Genomic DNA, 20,594 nt, shown 5'->3' on the forward strand with positions numbered 1-20,594 from the left:
CTTTCATCGTCCTCCTGATATTCATGTGATTTTGTGGTGGGATTTTTAGCTTTGTGAAATTCACATGGTTTTCATCCATTAGATACCTATGTGGTAAATTTTTTGAGTGTATGCTTCGGCAATCAAAATAAAGTTTGCACGATGGAAGCGCACATCGTAAATTTCGTTCATTTTAGTAATAATTAAATTGCCCCTCTCCCCCTACCCTCTGGCAGTACATGAAAAGCCTTTTTGTGAGGGGAATTTTTCAAAAGGATGCCGATTAAAATAATGGGTACCATTTTCTGAGGATGAGATGAGGACGATTCGTCATCCATATGAAGCGTGTCACGATCATTCCCAAGGATTCGTGGTTAACGCGTCTTATTTCTCTGTTAATACCGGTTAAACTCAATAAGAGGATTGTGATCGACTGGTTCCTCTCAAAATATCTGTTTGGATTTCATCCGAAGTTTCGGTCGCATATATTGTGCCTTTTTGAAGGAATCTCTTGGAGTCTATATGTTGGTAGAATGTTCTACTTTAGTATTTTGTGTTCACCTACTACCCAGGCTCGGTTTTATTGTTCTATGAGCCCACAGTAAAGGCGTAATAATAATCTAGAAGTGTCACTTCAATACGATTAACCGGTTGGCTAAGCAAAGAAGACCGGAAGTCCCAACGGTAACGGTAAATGTTGAGCAATGAAGGAACAATACAGTTCAGAATCAGCGGTCCGAGGAAAACCTCTTTTGAAGTTACTAGTCAAATCACTCAATTTATTGAAGGCAAGCAGTTCACGTCCAAAGCGGAGAGTAAGGTACATTTACCGGGATCCAGTAAACCGATGTCACGTAGGTAGTTAATTCACTTCCAGAGGTACTAATACCTTAGGGCCTGTTCATAAACTACGTAGACAGTTTATTTGGGATTCTTGACTCCCCCCTCCCCCTGCATTGACAATTGTCCATACAATTTTTTTTAAATTCTTGCACCGCAGCTCTGCAAGGTAGGGGAAATGGATCTAAGATTGGGCCCATCGCTAAAAATCTGCTATTTACCTATCTTATCTATATGAACGCGTCGTTGGGACGGTACTGATGGATATTTTAGGGCGCTATTGAAAATTTAGTCGATTGATTGGATGGAATGATAACACTGCACTGGTTAATTTCTTGGAATTCAAGACACGCCTACACTAATCAACCATCATCGAACCTACTCGATGAGGATATCAATTAACTAGGGAGAGCATGACAGAAAGATTCAACCATGTTTTTAATGGATTCATTTTATCACTCCTTGCGCACCACGAAATAAACTGTTTTGAAAACGAAACACTTTACCATCAAATTGGTCGTCCTGAAAAGGACAGATTTTGTTAAAGGGTGGGAACTTTGATCGAATTTAGGCCTTCTTTTCGGTCTTCTTGGGCAACAGGACGGCCTGGATGTTTGGCAGGACACCACCCTGAGCGATGGTCACTCCGGAAAGAAGTTTGTTCAGCTCTTCGTCGTTGCGGATGGCCAACTGCAGGTGACGTGGGATAATTCGGGTTTTCTTGTTGTCACGAGCGGCATTTCCTGCCAACTCGAGAACTTCAGCGGCCAGATACTCCATCACGGCAGCCAGGTAGACGGGAGCACCGGCTCCAACACGCTCGGCATAGTTGCCCTTTCGGAGTAGACGGTGAATACGACCGACTGGAAACTGCAATCCAGCGCGGCTCGAACGGGACATTGCCTTTCCCTTGACTTTGCCTCCTTTTCCACGTCCAGACATAATGCAACGAACGACACGAACCGTTCGATGCTGAAACTGTAATGATGACATTTCGACCGTCGAGGGTGGTTTTATACCTGCGTCGAGTAGCATATTATGAATACAGGGACGGTACAATAAATACTGTGGGTAGCAAAATACTGAAAATGGGTCGGTTGTCTCTACGGGCATGAAACGAGACAGCGTTGCCAGTATTCCTGATTTATTTGATTTTCCAGATTTTCAATCGTCTTGCCAGATACTTACCCAGATATAATTCAGTTATATGTTATTACGTTTATTTCAAGAATTTTTAATTATGTTCCGGATTTTCCCAGATTTTTTAAATATGTTGCTTTAGAGAATTTCCAGCCCAAAACGAAAACCGGTTGGACATGAGCGTTTCCAAATTCAGTCTAATAGAGGCGATGGGGGCAAGAAGACCACACGGGGTGAGATGGGCCACCGTTCGTTTGGGCATAATACCTATTAACTCAATCTATTTTTTTTTACAAACTTGTTGAAAATGCTTTTAATATGCATCTCCATGAAAACCGTATCAAAATTCAATTACATGTCTAAGATAATAATGGAAATGTAACATTAGCTCAAAATCTCTAGAATATTATGAGATATGCAGTCAAGAAAACAAGCATCGCATTCACTATATTACATTTTACTGATCCGCTGGTTCTACAGCGAGCAATACACGTAACTGCTGCTAAAAGAACTTATGTTTCTATTTCACTTGATTCCTGCATGTTATTTTCTAGTGAAAACCTGTCAAAACCTTAACTTTTACTAGGGTGCTCTAGAGTCGGTGTATAATGAGTCACACCAAGAGAAAAACAGTTGAACTCGCATCACGGTTTTCGAAAGATTCCCTTTCTTTTCACTTTGCAACAGAGGACTTCTACATCAACTTCAAATGACTTCCAGCGAGAAAAAAATATAGCGGCTTTAGTAAATCATTATATCAGTGATTTAGTCAAATTATCTTAACCAAAAATAGTAGAAATTCTCATAAGTGATCATTACCAAACGTATCCCATGACAATTTATTGCTCACTGCGTGTTTATGATCATTTCTTCGATTATATTTTATATTTTATTGCAATACCTTTCGTGGATCTTTCATAGCATCGTAATGTTTGTGTACTTTACGCGATATTTTTATTTATTTATTTATTTGTCGTCAATCAGTGTAGACCGTTTTACAATAGTGCTGTTGCCTTACATGCTATTTTAAAACATACGTTTTATTTGAAATTGTCAGCAAATGTAGACTGCATATACAAATATCTAAAAAATAAAAATTGTTTTAAACTTATCGAGATGAAATCCTAGCAGTTAGTGTTCTCCTTACTGTATCTTTAGACATCGTTAGATCTATATGCTCACAATAATTATTATACACTCTCATCATTCTATTAATTGGTCCATTTTTACCATAATTCGTTCTGTGAGGTGACAGTTGAAATACATTTCGAGTTCTTAACATGCGTGATGGTACGTAAAAATTTAATCTTGCTAATATTTTTTCTGAATTTACGCGTTGTGAGATAATATCATTGACAAAGGAAATCATGGAAATTTCTCTTCGTTTCTTAAGTGTTTCAATGTTTATCAACATGCAACGGGACTCATAAGAAGGAAGGGGAAAAGAGGTCCAGCCTAGTTTCCTAAGAGCAAATAACAAAAACTGTTTTTGAACTGATTCCATACGATTTATATAAGTTTCATGGTATGGAGCCCAAACCACCGGTAGCCGGTTTGACAGTTCAATAGGTAGACTTGGCTTCATTCTTGGCGTGACTCATTACACACCGACTCTAGGGTGCTCATATTGCCCCGTATGGTTGTTGATCGTAGCAAAAACTGAAATTTTTCAAACATAATCATTTATTCAGTCTATCATTCCAAAACCACAACCAAAACGGCCCTTTTCAGGGCCACCAATAATTCGACAAAGAGTTAGTTTTGAAGACAATTTCTATCCATAATATCACAGTTACACTTACATTTGGGGACTATACTGGGGTGTGGGAACGCTGGAAGGGGAGATGCTGTCTGTCTTCAAACTACCAACATCATTCCAAAGTTCCTCCAGGGTGACAGAGTAGAGCAAACCCAACAACATCAGCCCAACAAAACGGCCCTTTTCAGGGCCACCAAACTTTCGCAAAAGAGTTATTAAGGAATATTCCTAAAATATAATATACACAATTAAATACAACACATAACAGACGTTATCCAACGCCAACCCTGCGGTCGTATCTAGTATACAACCCTTCCAACTTTTTTTCATTGATTTGTTTTCCGTCGATCTTGTTTTCCGTGCTGAGCACCAATGCTACCGACGCCGGGGAGGTTGCTGCCACACCTGGTCCCTACCTATCCACCCATCAACTCATGAACCGGGGACCAACGGCTTTACTACGTGATCAGAGATGTTATGCCTCAGAACATACCGGCGGCGCTGACTGGGATTGAACCCAGGCCTGCTGAGGTGAAAGATAATTACGCTTACCACTACACATTTAGGCCAACATTACATCCATTTCCCCTACATATTGAAATATAATTTAATTTATTGCGAGTTCGGAGAAAAATTAGCATTTGGCGTTAGATTATCTGCTTTAATAGCATGCTGCGGCTGTCAGTTGCGTCGAATTATTTTCCCTGAAACGACAATATTACCTCCACACTTAGAAAAAACTAATTTTACACGTGCCGGAATCCATCTATCACATAAAATATGAAACGTAAACAAACGTGTATTGTAATTTTAAGTGCTCCGAAACTGAAAAGTTCGTTGCTCGATGAAAAGTACGTTTGATTAAGCTATATTTCGCGTCTGTTATGACTCAAATTTATGTCAAAATTGACGCTCGTATATATCAGTCTCAGAGCACCTAAATGTACATGATTTTTTTTTCTAAGTGTGTATGGTTGAGAAATCCGCTGAAGGTGCATTGTGATCTGGGAGATGTACCGATGACAATCTGGATGAGGAAGGCGTACACCGCACGCAGTCTGGTGATACAACTTTCGACGACTGCAGCGAAAAGCTGTTGGAGAGAGGCAAAGTAAAAGTTGGGTGGTCAGTGGGCTCGTTGAAAGCCACTCGTCGAGTTACCAAGCAACCGGAGAGATGTTTTTAGTACAAAGGCCCTGATAGATCTGATCTGTGCATTAAAGGCGGGGAGAAGGGTCACATCGAAAGTGACTGCTCGCAGTAGCCAATGTGTCAAAAGGAGGACCCAGCAGGACCCGTGCTAGTTGTATCTGAGCCAGCATACGCGTTCAGAGAGCCAGAATGGAAGTACACAGGGAAGAGCGTAGGGTTGAGCTGCGAATGACCAGGGACTCACTAAAACGGAAGGTAAAGCTTAGCAATTCAAATTAATTAATTAATTTAGCTTTATTTAGGAGGCTTTCAGCCTTAGGCTGGTTCGCCTCCGACTCGCAATTCAAATTGTTTTAAGGCTGAAATGTACCCAAACAAGCATTGAGGGACCTTTCCTAGAGCATTTCCCAACGACCTGGCCGCTTACACAGTACGGCGTGAAATAAGAAGCGAATTATTGTGAGAAGTATTTAGAATTCGAAAAGAATTGTCGATTTTTAAGTTATAGAGCGAATTGCTAGCGTATTCTATTGTAGTATTTAATTTAAAAAAAATCGGGCCTTCGAAAAAACAATCATTGGAGACATTAACCTTACAAAGACACAATTTAATATGCATTTCATGATACATAGGTGACATAACACTGTAGGTTTGTTTATGCAGATCTGTTCTTCAGTTTGTCATGCTGACTTACAGTGATAGTTGAAAACGCTGTATTATACAAAACAATGTGCACCAACTATTCCACATATAACTAATAACGCGACTGCAATAAATGGGCGCTAAAATTGACACCATAAGCACTTTTCGGTTATACGGTCCACTAGTCAGAGATAGTTTTGGTTTGCAGTTGGACTTTGGTTTCAAAGATCCACCTTACTTATTGTGTGAGGTGGGAGTAAAATAGACAATACACTGGCCCAAATTTATTTGGGTGAATTAGTTTGATTTTTAATCAAATTTTTAATCGGGTCAACTCCCAGATATGATCTCAAGACTGTTGTTTATATCTTTCAGAGATTGGTCTCTCACAAAAACTCAAATCATGGGCTGGCCTGTATATAATATATACTTACAATTTTTGAGGGCCAGTCTAATTGACAGGAGAGGAGTAGGAGTAATATAACTTATCATGTATTTAAATAATATGAGAAAACATTGTCGTTTTCATCAACTAATAGTCTATATTTAAATTTATAAAACTGTAACTACTTCTGAACATTTTAAGATCATATGATCGGATCAGTTTAGATACAAAATCTTATTATGTAAACCAATTAACGTAAAACGGGGTGTAACTGATCAGTGGGTGTATTAAATGGCTGAAGTTTCTCATTATTGTGTTCATATATAATACTTTTTATGACATGTTGTAACTAAGATGTAGACTTAAGCCTTAAAACAAACTAAATAGGAAAAACAATAAGAAATGTCAGTGATCAAATACACCTCGCTGATCAATTACACCACATTGTACGGTAACTAACTAACCTAGCACAATACCACGTAACACGACCGGTCAAACCGCAGGAGGAGGAAGAGGTAAAAAAAAAACTACAAATATATAAAATTATGTAGGTAAGGACACTGGCTCGGACACTGGTTATATTTAATAAATGATAATTGGAAAAAAGTCTGGCGATTTTAACTTTATTATTCGTATATTTGTATCAACCATCTTTTACAGAAGCTGGAAGCTCATATAGTGAATAAAATTCAATTTACTGAATTTAATAGTTTAACCAGCAAAATGCTGCCAAATGTTTATGCATGATTTTCAGAAAAATTCAGCTGCATTATTTTGCTGGAACGTTTGCTGATCTTTCACCGAGTCTAAAATCAGCAAAATTTTGCTGATTTTCAGTGATTTAAATTTGGTGTGTAGGGCTCCCCTCAGCTCAGTCAGTAAAGGCTCAGCTATAAAGCTGGTTGGGTTCGATTCCTGGTCCGGTCTGGGCTTTTTTTTCGGGATGGAAAATTTCTCGATTTCTTTGAGCATAGAGTATAATTGTACTTGGGCTCTATTTTCTCTCAAAATTACAAAAATAAATAAAAATCGATCGATCATTTTGACACTGATCTCGTATAAAATGTACCTCCGTATTTTGAAGCGGCCTAGGATATTGCGTTTGCGATGTAAAATATGTGTTGCTGTGTAGAGTTTAGTGTGCACGTGCAGTCTGTGATGTCAATTGTCTATATCTTAATTTTGCTCTATAGAGTTCATAAGATACAATGTAAAGTCTAGAAAATTGACATACATAGTAGAATATCAACTTTTGGTCATATTTTTATATTTCTTGTTAACGAGCTTTTTTATGCAATGTTCGCACAAATAACAATTTAGAATATTTTAAATATTGTTTCCAATGTAGAAATTACACAAAGAAGCGTACTAGCAAAAAGTTCAAAAATCTGATCAAAAGTTCTTGTTCTACGATTTTTAACAATTTTTAAGCATCCATGGTTTTAAGCAGGCTTGCAATTGCTCATTACAGCTAAAATGCTGTTTTTCGTAAATATGAAACAATGAGATACTGTAATGATAATTTTTAATTGTAAGATGCAAGAAGAGGTGGTAAAGTTTGTGTATAACACAATTTTGCTTTCAGAAGGTCACAACTAGCGATTAGCAACGATGAGCAACGCACTGAAAATATATTTTCGTTAATACTGTTACGCTCATTTCGTAAATATGGGTTTCGTAGATAAAACAAATATTTCCTTAATTGTGCAAAACATTCGTATTGCATTTGCATGTTTTAAGCTTTAATGCCAATATTACGCATAATTCATAAAATATACGAACTATATTTCGTACATTCGCTCCGACGTGGAGTAAAACGTCAAAAAACGTAAACTAATGCAATCAAGTCAAACAAAAGTAGTGAAAAGTTTCCTTAGTGCGTGAACACAAAAGTGCAACCAAGTGGAAATGTCGATGGTTCCAATTATATTCCGTGACTGGTGGGATGACATCAAGGATACTGTAATACGTACTTCTTGAATTCAAGACCAGCACTTTGGTAACGGAATCAACTCGGATAAGCTGATAACGGTAATTTATCAAGAAATTTGTCAAATATTCCACTTCAGTGACACTCAAACTTCATTGTTTTATTTCCTCTCTCAGATATTGGCGCTCCATCAGGACATTGGCAAAAATTGATGGGTAACCTATTCCATCAAATTCGGTCACGGGAAGGCGATACAACTCCGCATCGACGGGAACCAAACTTCACGCTCGGCCCTTCAGAACCTTAGGCGGACCATGTATATTCGAAGGAAGCTCAATTTCAGCATCAGCGCAACACGAAATCGGTCGTCGGTCAATAAGGCCCTATAAAGACTATAAATAGGATGTTGTGTGTGCTGTTTATAGCTAACAGAAATGTCGATAAAGGCTTCCTAAAACAGCATCATCAGCATCGAGAAGAAACAGGACGAGCAAGGTTGCATTTCGAGTTATCACATTCGGTGCAACATCCTTCGGTTAAGCCACAACGCCTTTAAGATCAAATCACTGAATTATATTTTAATCACCTTGCCTTAATTGTAACTGTTGTTTTTAAGAAGAATAAATAATTATCGTTTGTGTTTACTGTAAACATTGTTTTGACAGGCAAATTTGCTTGAGTCAAGCGAATTTGAAAAAAAAAATACGAATTGATTTCGAAATCTTTTCGTATATAACACGCAAGCCCGAGAGACGGTTTTATTCTTCTACGAAATGTTCGTACAATGTATGCATGATGTTTTATTGGTAAACGAATATTTCGTGCTATTTACAATGCTTGTACTTCTTGTCACGAATAATTCGTATTTATTTTATGATACATTTGTAAAATACAAGAATGTTACGAAGTGAATGATTTTTATATTTAAACGAAACTAGATTCATATATAGTACGAGTCTATTTCGTTGCAGATAACAACGAAAAGATTCGCGGAATAAACGAGCGCTTTTGTTATATGTACTAAATTTTATTTTCAGTGCGCGATGAGCGAGCAATCAGCGATCATAAAATCACTAGCTGTGACCTTCTGAAAACAAAATTGACATCTTACAAATAAAAGTTATCATTATAGTATCTCATTGTTCCATAATTACGAAAAATAGTATTTTAGCTGTAATGAGCAATTGCAAGCCTGGTTTTAAGTATTTCAAAAATATATTTTTGTTATGAGCCTTTAAAAAAATTAAAAAGTTGTTAGATGTGCTTTTTGAAACATTTGAGTATTAAACTTTTTTTTTTTTTTTATACTCAAAATTACAAAAAATTAAATACCATCTATATTTTTTCCAGAAAGACTTTTTTTCTATAAAACTTTTTCTCAGACTTCATTTTGATCAGATGTGACGTTTTTGTGCTACAATTTATTGATGAAATTCATAATTTACAAAGACGTTATTTTGCAAAATAATGCAAAATTGTATGCAAATCGGAGAAGGTCGAGTTTTTACGATCCGTCATTTGGCGTGCTCTGTATTGTGTCGACAAACTTTCTACCGCTGAACCGAACAGTAAAATTCAAATATTTCAGTTCATTAGATTTGAAGCTTCGAAACAATGAAATGACAAGATTAGTGTAATTGATGAGTTGCGAGTGGATTTTTTTTTTTTTAAAGAAATATAGGCTTTAAAATGAAGGAACGCAAACGTTCAGTTCAGCCAAAAGACTCTTAAAAATTACTGTAGTCGGTAATAATTTTCGAATGTTTAGATTGGCCAATTAATAAACACAAATCTAACGTCAAATAAAACATAACGACAACCGTACAAAAGAGGTACATACTAACAAAATAACACTAAAATATTAAGATAAACGTTTAGGAAAGTTCTGAGGGAAAATCCTTCTAAACAATTTGAACGTCTGTTCAGAATAAGTTAACGCTATCAGTGACACCATTAAAGGTTAGTTACACACAAGAGACAAAGAGGAATTATTTGTCTCATATGCCAGCAAATTATGATCCGAAAATACTTCACGAATGATACTTTCAATGTGTAAGCTCATAAATTTCGGTAAGAGCAGAAAAGGTGATAATTTTCCTTTTAAGGTGATACTCTAAGGAAGCCTTAGCGTGAAACTTTGAAGGCACAAATGTAAGCTTCCACTAAACATACAAATTTGAAATTGCTACTCCTTGTTTGCTGTGCTACTACAAACAGAGAGTAGCAACTTCAAATTTGTATGTTTTGTGGAAGCTGACATTTGTGCCTTTGAAGTTTCACGCTAAGGCTTCCTTAGAGTATCACCTTAAGTCTACCTAGTATTTTGTATTCATGTATTTCGCATACAATGTGCAGCTATCATCAGTGTCATTCCTACTAAAGACCAATAGAAATCTGATCCTCTTAAGGATGTTGGTAGATACCAATTGAACCATACCTAGATAACCTTCAAACAAACCATTTATTAAACCAGATTTCATATTTAAATCCAAAGCACACAGCAAAACCATTCTATTCTGTTCTCATTTATTCATGACTGATGATTGCGATAGTAATACAATCAACATTGCACCATCAATTCGTTGCAAATAACATCTCTATTAAGGCAGCCAAATGACAAGCCAAACACAAATTTCACGAATAGTTCTCAGCTCTGTGGAAAAATAAAATCAACCTAAGAACTGAATCGCATGACTGAGTAGGTACTTCAGACGAGACGTTTAAAACATCAATGTGACGACAACATCCACCAAGCCAAACACGACGATGGTAGAGAAAATAGTTTTCGTATTTTCACAACATCATCTGATCGTTGCTTCGTGCCTCTTCTCACCCATGTTAAACTCAACCAAACCGGAGAAGGCCTCAACAAAGTGGTGCAACTGTGAAACTGTAACTTCAGAGCTGCATAAAGCACTATGAAGAAGTTGGTAGATACCTATACACTAGCTACGACGACGATCGTGACCAATCATCCTTCCAGCAACTGTGCTGTGTGTTTGTCAAGCTGTTGGATTGAGATTGTTTTTTTTTTTTTTGCATTTCGTAGCGATCGTGACAACGATTTAATTTATATGTTTGCACATTTTCACCTCTTGTTTTCCGTTACTGTGGGGGGAGGGGGGTTGCAATGTTCTGGTTTACTTTTTGCCCTCTTCACGAATTACCACTTAGTTTGTACTGCTTAATGTGATGTTTTGGGGATTTTGACATAAATGGTCATTTCTATAGTTCACTAAAATGACGATCACAAAAGATAATTGATGTATTTATGTTGTATTAGATAACTGAAACATTAATCCTTTCAACTATCTGCATTGCAAACTAAAATCTTGGAAGTAACATTGTGTTTTATCCTTCAACGGGCGTTGATATGAATATAATAAACCAGCCTAATATTTTAAACATGGTAAATGTGCTAAATATAATCGATATGAAATTATTATTTTTAGTCACTGTAAATGATTCAACGCATTGGCCGATTCATCCGTTTCATTCGACTAAGTGATCACTTTAAATAGAAACACCTTTTTTACTCACAAAGTAAACCAGTTGTATTCCAGTTTGAAAATTGTTGGACAGATAAATCGGCCGGGTACCGGTACGTCCATCTGATTTGCACATTATGTTTATTAGTTTATTAGTTTATTAGTATTTATTTATTTATTTAATCAATCACTGCAGACTACATATGCAGACACATTTATCCTGCCTTTAGATCGCCAGTATTTTTTTTTATACTGATCTAGTATGAAAACAGTAAAGGTCATCTTTAACTGGAATTTCAGTTATAATCTGATAAAATACCGATATACAGCCATTCCATAGAAAAACGATATAGAGGTTCTCAGAATTTCGTAAAAAATTGTGTTTTTGTTCCTTATCGCAAAATATTAGACCCGTATTTTTTATTAATTTTGTCATAAGGGTGACATGTAAGGGTGGTCCAAAAAATGTGATCTATCAAATAAAAAAAGGTAATTAAAAATAATTTTCTCGAAAAATATAACGATACTAAAAAATTGGGATTTTGTATTGTAAAACATTGATTGTATTTGTTTTTTTTTTATGGTTTTCATGGTTTGTAGCCAGAGGGCGATATATGTTTTTATATTTTTCATTGAAAAAAGATTCTTCAACAAAACAACGATCAAAATATTTTACGATGTTACTCAAGTCACCCGATTTCTATGGAGATTCCGTTTGTCTTAAGTAACAGTGCAGAAAAACCCGTGAAAAGTGTACGTTCGTCGTTTCGCTTTCTCATTACACTGTGCAACAAACCGGAACTTTTTTTCTAGGTCTGAGAAAGTTGACCATATTTGACTTTCTTGTCTCCTTGGTCTCCTGAATAAAACTCCTAAACATACTTATATCCTAACACGTTCTAATTTTTTGGTACCGCCCTCTTTATGAATTTTGGTATGTTGTCCCGGTGTCGGTCGTATACTGCCTAACTAAAGCATGTTACGACATTGCCGGCCAAGAGTTTTTTGTAAAAAAAGACTTCAGAAACATTTTTTTAGAACATTTGAAAACGATATATCGTTGTCTTACCCCTCGTTTGGGTGATTTTTTTAAATTGGGTACCCCCCTAAAAATCTTTAATTCTTGTAAATTCACTGTAAAAAACCATAATATGTGCTGCTATGTTGAGATTTCCATAAAGTAATTATTTTAATAACCCAAAGAATGAAAACACTCTAAATGCGATGATTTTAATTATATTTTATTGTTATTTTATTCAATTTAAAAATATTATTGGTCTTGCCTGATTATAAGAACAACACAACTTTCTAGGACTGTAAAAAATTACCATATTTGACTTTCTTGTTGTCCCCTGAGTCCTAGAACATACTTATATCCTAACACGTCCTAATTTTTTGGTACTGCCCTCTTTATGAATTTTGGTATATTGTCCCGATGATGACTAAAACTTGTTACGATATTGCTGTTAAAGAACTCTTGTAGGAAACGATTGAAGAAACATTTTTCTAGAATATTTGAAAACGATATCTTGCCGTCTTACCCCTCGTTTGGGTGATTTCTCAAATCAGGCACCCCCTCCTCAAAAATTTAAAATCCATATAAATTCACAGTACAACCATTACGCATACTATTATTCCTCATTTTGGTGATTTTTCTTATAAAGTACTCACTCGGAGATCTAAAGTTATGGGAAATGCTCAATAAACATGTTTCTATAGTTTATTAGGATGCGCTAAGATTTCTGGTTATTGGCAATTTCTTTATCTTTAAGAAATGAAAAGATAAGTGGCCTTTCATGCTTTTTTGTTTTTATTACGAGATAAACCAAAATAGCAACTATTAATTACTCGGCTTTAAATAAGTTCCAGCATAATTCTGCCAACAGGGATACCAACTTTTTTCCTGCATACAAAGCTTCAAACGGTGCAGCAATCTGATGGAATCATTCGCCATGCTCATCGGTTTCGGTGCTCAATTGTTTTTCAAGTTGATCGAGATGGCAATGCAGGAAATGGATTTTTAGGGACATGTGCACATTTATATCGTTGAACGCGATTATCACCGAGACCGATTTGTTCCAAGACAATTATGAATCACATCTTTAACGCATCTCCAGGCAACTTGTTCCTTTGGCAAAAGATTGTTTTCAAAGACTGTACTCTTCTCTAGCTTCCTGATATCTGGGCCATTAAGTATTCCTGCCGAAGGAATAAAATTAAGATTATTCTATCATATAATTATTTACTTGTTACCTTCTTTAAGTTTAGCTGGACTTAGTTTTGGGAACACGTCACGCAAACATAGAAACGCTGGCATTTCCTTGTCCAATGACTTAATAAAGTTTTTAACTATCCCTAGCTTGATAGATTCCATTAGATTTCCTTACCTGGTGTTGTACACGCATTTTCCAATCAGTTTTCAAGGACTGGTTCTGCTTATAGCGTGTGTCCCACAAGCACAAGTAACACATGTTTTTCGTATATCCAGTTTGCAGACCGCATAATACCGTGACAACCTTAAGGTCTGCACAAATACGCCACAAAATACACGTTTCAACAACAGCACAATTATAATCATAACATCTTATCGCATCCAAAGTTTTTTACTGTAAATTTCAACGGATTTTAGATTTTTACGGGGGTATCCATATTGAAAAATCACCCGAACGAGGGGTAAGACAACGAGATATCGTTTTCAAATGTTCTAGGGAAGTGTTTCTCTAGTTACTTCCTACTAAACACTTTCAGACGACAATGTCATAACATACTCTAGTTAGGCAGTATACGACCATCATCGGTACAACAAATCAAAATTCATAAAGAGGGCGGTACCAAAAAATTAGGACGTGTTGGGATATAAGTATGTTCTAGGATTTTACTCAGGGGACAACAAGAAAGTCAAATGTTGTCAATTTTCTCAGTCCTAGAAAGTTGTGTTATTCTTATAATCAGGCAAGACCAATAATATATTCTAAATTGAATAAAATAACAATAAAATATGGTTAAAATCATCGCATTTAGAGTATTTTCATTCTTTTGGGTTATTAAAATAATTACTTTATGGAAATCTCAACATAGCAGCACATATTATGGTTTTTTACAGTAAATTTACATGAATTATAGATTTTTAGGGGGGTACCCAATTTAAAAAATCACCCAAACGAGGGGTAAGACAACGAGATATCGTTTTCAAATGTTCTAAAAAAAATGTTCCTCAAGTCATTTTCTATAAAAAAAAAACACTCTTGGACGGCAATGTCGTAACATGCTTTAGTTAGGCAGTATACGACTGCCATCGGGACAACATACCAAAATTCATAAAGAGGGCGGTACCAAAAAATTAGGACGTGTTAGGGTATAAGATTGTTCGAGACTTTTACTCAAGGGACCACGATAAAGTCAACTAAAGTGAATTTTCTCAGTCCTAGAAAGTCTTGTTGCACAGTGTTATTAAAGTGAATAAATCGAACTGTTTGTTGCTAAGATGATTTCGCTGGTCCTAAAATAACAAATGGGCGGCACGTAACGAGACGTGATTGATAATTTTCCCGAATATCCTGGTAAATACACTTTGGCTTAAGTAACATTAGGGACAACCAAACGACGTATAATAACTGTTGACTCCAAAACCAGTATTTTTGAGTATGAAAGCTAGCAAGCATTGTATGATTAAAACCCTGCTTAATACGTTAAACATTGCTATCACTGACATCTGGCTCCGTGTTCGCGAGAAATATTTAGTCATGAACCCGCATGCAAAAGTTATGAATTGGTTCGTGTCTGATCTATTCTGGACAACTTATTTTTATCTAGATCAATAAATCCTATGGTTTTGACAGTTCGGCCGTTTACGATTTTCGGGTATAAGTCAGAATTAAATGTCATGTCGGATTGTCGGTGGTTAAATGGTACAACTTTATTCTCGTGTACAGTGTAGGCAGCAAAAAGGTTAACGGTTGCCAGTAAATTATTATAATAAACTCCCTGACCACCATGAATAGTGTCCGACCTTCGATAATTTTTGGCAAAGTTCTTACTGTACTCATCATAAAACCGTGCAGAAATTGGACTCAAACTCTTGCGACGAATAACTGTATGCAGATTCAATGGGTTGCAGCACTGTCGTTGCATTGCCGCATACAGATCCCCATATTGCTTAGCATGGCCATCCCTAATAACAATAACCATAAAAAAGAGCTTAACGACGTGTTCGGGGTATCATTCGTTTATATTATTTGTTTATTAGGAATCACAAACACTTTTAACACCACACTGTTCAAAAAATTCATGTAAATTTCTGCGCACATAAAATTAACGCTAGATTTGGCATAAATCTACGCGATATTTCGTGTAAATTTAAATGCAATATGCAAGCTTGTAAACGATTTCGCTGTTTATGCCAAGTATAGCTCAAAATTAAACGAAGGGAGATTTTACGCGATAGTTAAAATTCAGAATTTTTTTCTGTGCAGAACGAAACTTGTAAAGGCGAACTGTGTACGAAGCCGCTTATTTACGGTACACTTTCTTATTAAGAATACTGCAATAGAACCAGGGAGTAAGTCACTCTTCCACCTTGTGCCTGTGTTTCTTAAGTTTCTTGTGTGGCTTAGGATGTCGGAAGGTGTTTATGGGTGTTTCTGCATGTCGACCTAGCTGTCAAAACTTTGATTGAAACCTGGCAACCATTACATCCACTTTTGCTTATAAACAATTTTTTTTTGCTCACCAAAAATTTACCAATTTAATAATGCACAGTGAAAGTTCCCACTTTTTTTTTCTTTGGTTTGTTTTTTCCGTCGATCTTGTTTTCCGTGCTGAGCACCAATGCTACCGACGTGCCAGGAAGGCAGCTCCCACACCTGGACCCTACCTATCGACCCATCAACTCATGAACCGGGGACCAACGGCTTTACTTCCCATCCGAAGGAAGGCGTGATCAGAGATGTTATGCCTCAGAACAACCCGGCGGCGCCGACTGGGATTGAACCCAGGCCTGCTGGGGTGAGAGGTAATCACGCTTACCACTACACCACCGGCGCCGTTGAAAGTACACACTTATAAATAACTAATTTTACACGTGACAGAATTCGTCTTTGACATAATAGATGAGACGTAAACAAACATGTCATGTAAAATTAAGTGCTCCGAGACTGAAAAATTTGTTGCTCGACGAAAAGTACGTTTGATTGTCACTCTCAGAGCACCTAAATTTACATGATTTTTTCTAAGTGTACACGGAATCCCAGAAATAATGCACACGTCTACGTAAAAAACTTACAGGAATTCAAATTCTCATCCCTAATCGTCATCCGCATCACCTATCTAAAAAAATGTGCTGTGTATGTCTGTCTGGAGTTCCACTCCGATCTCAAAAAGTACTCCCTCATCAACCGTCGCATCCTCATGTAATGATGCTTGACATCTTTGACACACAATTTTCCACTCGGTATTTGCAAACTTCTAATAAACTAGACAGATGTGCCAGAGATGTTTAAAAAATAGACGCCTAATATTTGAAAAAAAAATAAAAAATGTCATGTTTATACGTTAATAGATGACATCTTGCCGGCGCCGGTGGTGTAGTGGTAAGCGTGACTACTTTCTAACACCCCAATGGGTATGGGTTCAATCCCAGCCGAGGTCAGTGGGATTTTTCTAAGGCATAAAAATCTCTGGTCACGTCTTCCTTCCGAAGGGAAGTAAAGCCGTTGGTCCCGGCCCATGTGTGTTGTTGAATGGCTGCGATATCCTACGCAGGTGTGGAAGCTGCCTTCCTGCACATTCGATTGCCGTCAATGGATGGCAATCGATGTCCGTCGGTGATTGGCACTAGATTGCGGAACAGAGACCGACGTTAAATAAAGGAAAGAAAAGAAGATGACATCTTCAAATACATCTATTTGAACTCAAAATTTAGGTTTGTACGCAAAACATGAGCAAATTACGGTTTGGTCCTATATTTAACATTTTTGTTTTGTTTTATGGCTGACCATAAAAAGTTATTTTGGCAATCCTTACCAAAAAATCTAGATTTAAGTCCGTTGTGCACTTATCTTCTAAAAACATTAAAACTAATAGGTATGGATATTAATTCCATTGCTTAAGCAAATGCGTCAGAAAAATTTAAAAAAAAAACCTTTCTGTATTTTTTTTCCAAAATGTTACATCGCGTTGAACATTGTTTTAATTAGTCTATCTTATGTAAAAATGCTGTGGGACACGATGGTGCAATTAAACCAAATATTTAGATGCATCAACATAAAAAATCACGCTTAAAGTTTTTAGTTGCTAAATTATATTTAAATTTGGCAACACTGTATTAAAAATTGTTCTTGGTAATATAATCGATTTTTTTTTCTATAAATACCAATTATTTCACAAAATAAGTCATGAGAATGAATCCACTTATTAAGAGGAAATGGAAAAAAAAAATTTTACACTCATAATTTATGACTTTCGTTCATTCAAAATGCAATATCTCAGGAACTACGCTAATTACTTTGTGTCGTTAAGTGTTTCTTCTGTAAAAAGGATGGAAAACACGATGGTGTCCTTAAAATGAAAATTAAACGAGATGTATTATGAGAAAAATGCATTTAAAGTTTTCAAACAAGCATAAAAATATTTGGCAACACTGTACAGAAATAAAAGTTACATATTTGATTCTTTGTCTAATTTCCTTATTGAATCAATACCTAATGCAATTTATAGCTTTATTCGTTCCAGAAATATGAACAAAAGAAAGTAGTGCTTTCTAAAAAATAATGAAAAATGGAAAGTGTGCTCCTTGACCGGGGTGCTTCGATTAGCATTTAGCATTAGCAACTTTGGATTTTTAGAATTTGAACTTCAATGAACATTCCCTACAAATTTGGTACAAATCGGAAGAGGTCAATTTCATCTGGTGTATACACTTGGCGCGGAATGATCCATATTCATTCAAAAACCATTTATACCGAAGAAAACCATACCAAATACCAAAACAACTGAATTATACGAGAACAATTCTTGTTCTTTTATATCTACAACCTTATGAAATATGTAACGAAACGATCCATTCTCTTTTTGATTTTACCCAAGAAACCAATTTCAAATATTTCATTCTCACAAGACGAAGATGTCTACTGGTATGGTGCCTGGATTAGATGGAATAAATTGCACCGTAGAAGTAGAACGCTTCCATCGAAATCCATGGTGAACCATTTAGATTGGATTGTGAAACCAAGAAGCGGAACAAATGTATGCTTGTTTCGCTTCGGCTAAGCCATACAACATGTGCTTGGTTGGTTCTGTGCTAAGCCAGTCGCTGTTATAATGGTACGACTTGTTCCGTGAAGCGATCGTATATTTCCCATTCTAGTATTTTATTAACCATTCCAACTGTACGACAATTGATTCGTTAGTTTAGTCATCGCTTAGAGACAGGCGAACATGCTCGGTTGAGCCAATAGCATTATGGCGGGAACTAATCGAATCTATTCATCAGGTGGTCCATGTGGGAGGTTTAGATTGCAAGTAGACCGGCCGTTGGGAAATATTCTGCACAATTAAGGGCAAATTTGTAGTTTTTTTTTTCTCAGACGTGGTGCAATAATGCAATAAAAACATAAATGCTAGTTACTTGCACACATTGTAATTCCTTTGCCTGTTTGAATGGGTTTTAATGGTTCTATTGGATATTGGAATAAGAAAAATACTCTTTGAAAGCTTTTCCAAATATTAATCAAAAAACAATTATTTGTGAATTTCTATGTCGCCCGAAAAGATGCCATGAGATAAGCGACTTTTGAATAAGTCAAGCTATTTTTAATTCCAGGAGAGGATACTAAGAGACAGGCATGCATGACATGAGAGTGTGCATAAGAAATGTTTGCAAAGACGAGACTTGAACCCATTATTCTTTTACACGGGTGCATTACCAATTATACGGGTTTAAATTAAGGGAACTGGTTTGAATTAAGGGATCATAGTAAGCTGGGGCATAAGTTCATGTTAGGCAAAATTTCGATTTAGGGCTATCAAAACGCAAATTTTTAACACTTGTTTGAGAGGTATTTTAGAGCCACAATTTCACCCAATCGCGTAAGTAGATGATGTTTTCGAAAAGTTATAGAAAAAGAGGTTGATTTTTTTATCATTTGTACCAACTTTGCGGGTGTGGAAGAAGAAAAAATAAATAGTAATTTTGTTTAATCTGCCATCAGCGTTGGCGTAAACCCAATTTGAAATTCATTTATTTTATTTATTTATCTATTTATTTGTCGTCAATCTATTAAACCTAAGATCATTTCCACTAAATAATAAGAGGATTTCCTCTGATCCATGGAAAATATTGGGGTTATATGGCAAAATAGGACACTTTCCGTCATCTGCCGTCGATGAAACTATGACCAATCGATTTGCAGTATTTTTTCAATAAGGATAGCTAGTTTTTAAAAACTTCAAACAGCGGAAAAAACAAGTCCCGTTTTTTTGGCTCGATTTTGCCCACTGTGCACTATGTTCCTAAATAACAAAATAAGCGATACAGACAAATCAAAGGAAATAGCTCACATTTTTTAAATCGCTAGATTTAATGGGTATCAAGAAAACGTTAAGAAATTGTATCCAAGACACTTACTATTTATCTATCGTTATCACAACATAATATCGATTTCCCCTCCGTTTCTATTTGGACGACTTGTCGAGTCACTCGCTCGAACTGCATCCACTGGCTCTGTTGATCTAACATCCCGGAATTTGAACTGAATCTTCTACAATCCATGCTCACTCTCAGTACATGTCGTCAACCTATTTAGGATGATCCTCTCCAAGAGTTCTTCGAGTGTATCGCGCAGGCATATAAAGGGCGAACACGAAATTATTGCGACACATTCAACAGGGCATAACTTTTTTACCATTGGGTAAAAATCAACCAAATTTTGCACATTTTCTCATTGATGTGTATTGTGTACATGCTGTCAAACTCGAAGTCGTGTTTTTCGATTCAACGAAAATGGAGGTGAACCAACGCGAGTTGAGAGAACAAATTCTTTCCAAACACCTGGAATTTCCTGACCTGTCGCACCGGCAGTTGGGAAAAATGTTGAACATTCACCATTCAACCGTCTCCAGAGTGTTGAAGCGGTTCCAGGAGCGGTTGACGTTGGACCACGGCAAAGGAGCTGGAAGAAAACCGGGACCGAAGAACAAAAAGACGGAGGGAAAGGAGAAGCGGATGATTAAAGCAAATCCCAACGTCTCAAGCCGTGATTTGGCTAAAAAGATCGGCATGTC

At 36.5% G+C, this 20,594-nt stretch overlaps 2 protein-coding genes across 4 annotated transcripts in view; one reads left to right on the top strand and one right to left on the bottom strand.

The window, feature by feature from the left end:
• Positions 1-20,594, top strand: part of mol (dual oxidase maturation factor 1 mol) — a 210,664-nt gene that overhangs the window by 71,475 nt on the left and 118,595 nt on the right. The window lies entirely within an intron of this gene.
• Positions 1,387-1,761, bottom strand: LOC135713192 (histone H2A-like). The gene has a single exon (XM_065236304.1). The coding sequence runs from the start codon at positions 1,759-1,761 to the stop codon at positions 1,387-1,389; it is 375 nt and encodes a 124-aa protein (XP_065092376.1).

The sequence above is a fragment of the Ochlerotatus camptorhynchus genome, unplaced genomic scaffold, assembly GCF_037179485.1.
Source record: "Ochlerotatus camptorhynchus isolate MF236.1 unplaced genomic scaffold, CSIRO-AGI_Acam_v1.1 ptg000544l, whole genome shotgun sequence".
Lineage (NCBI taxonomy): Eukaryota > Metazoa > Arthropoda > Insecta > Diptera > Culicidae > Ochlerotatus > Ochlerotatus camptorhynchus.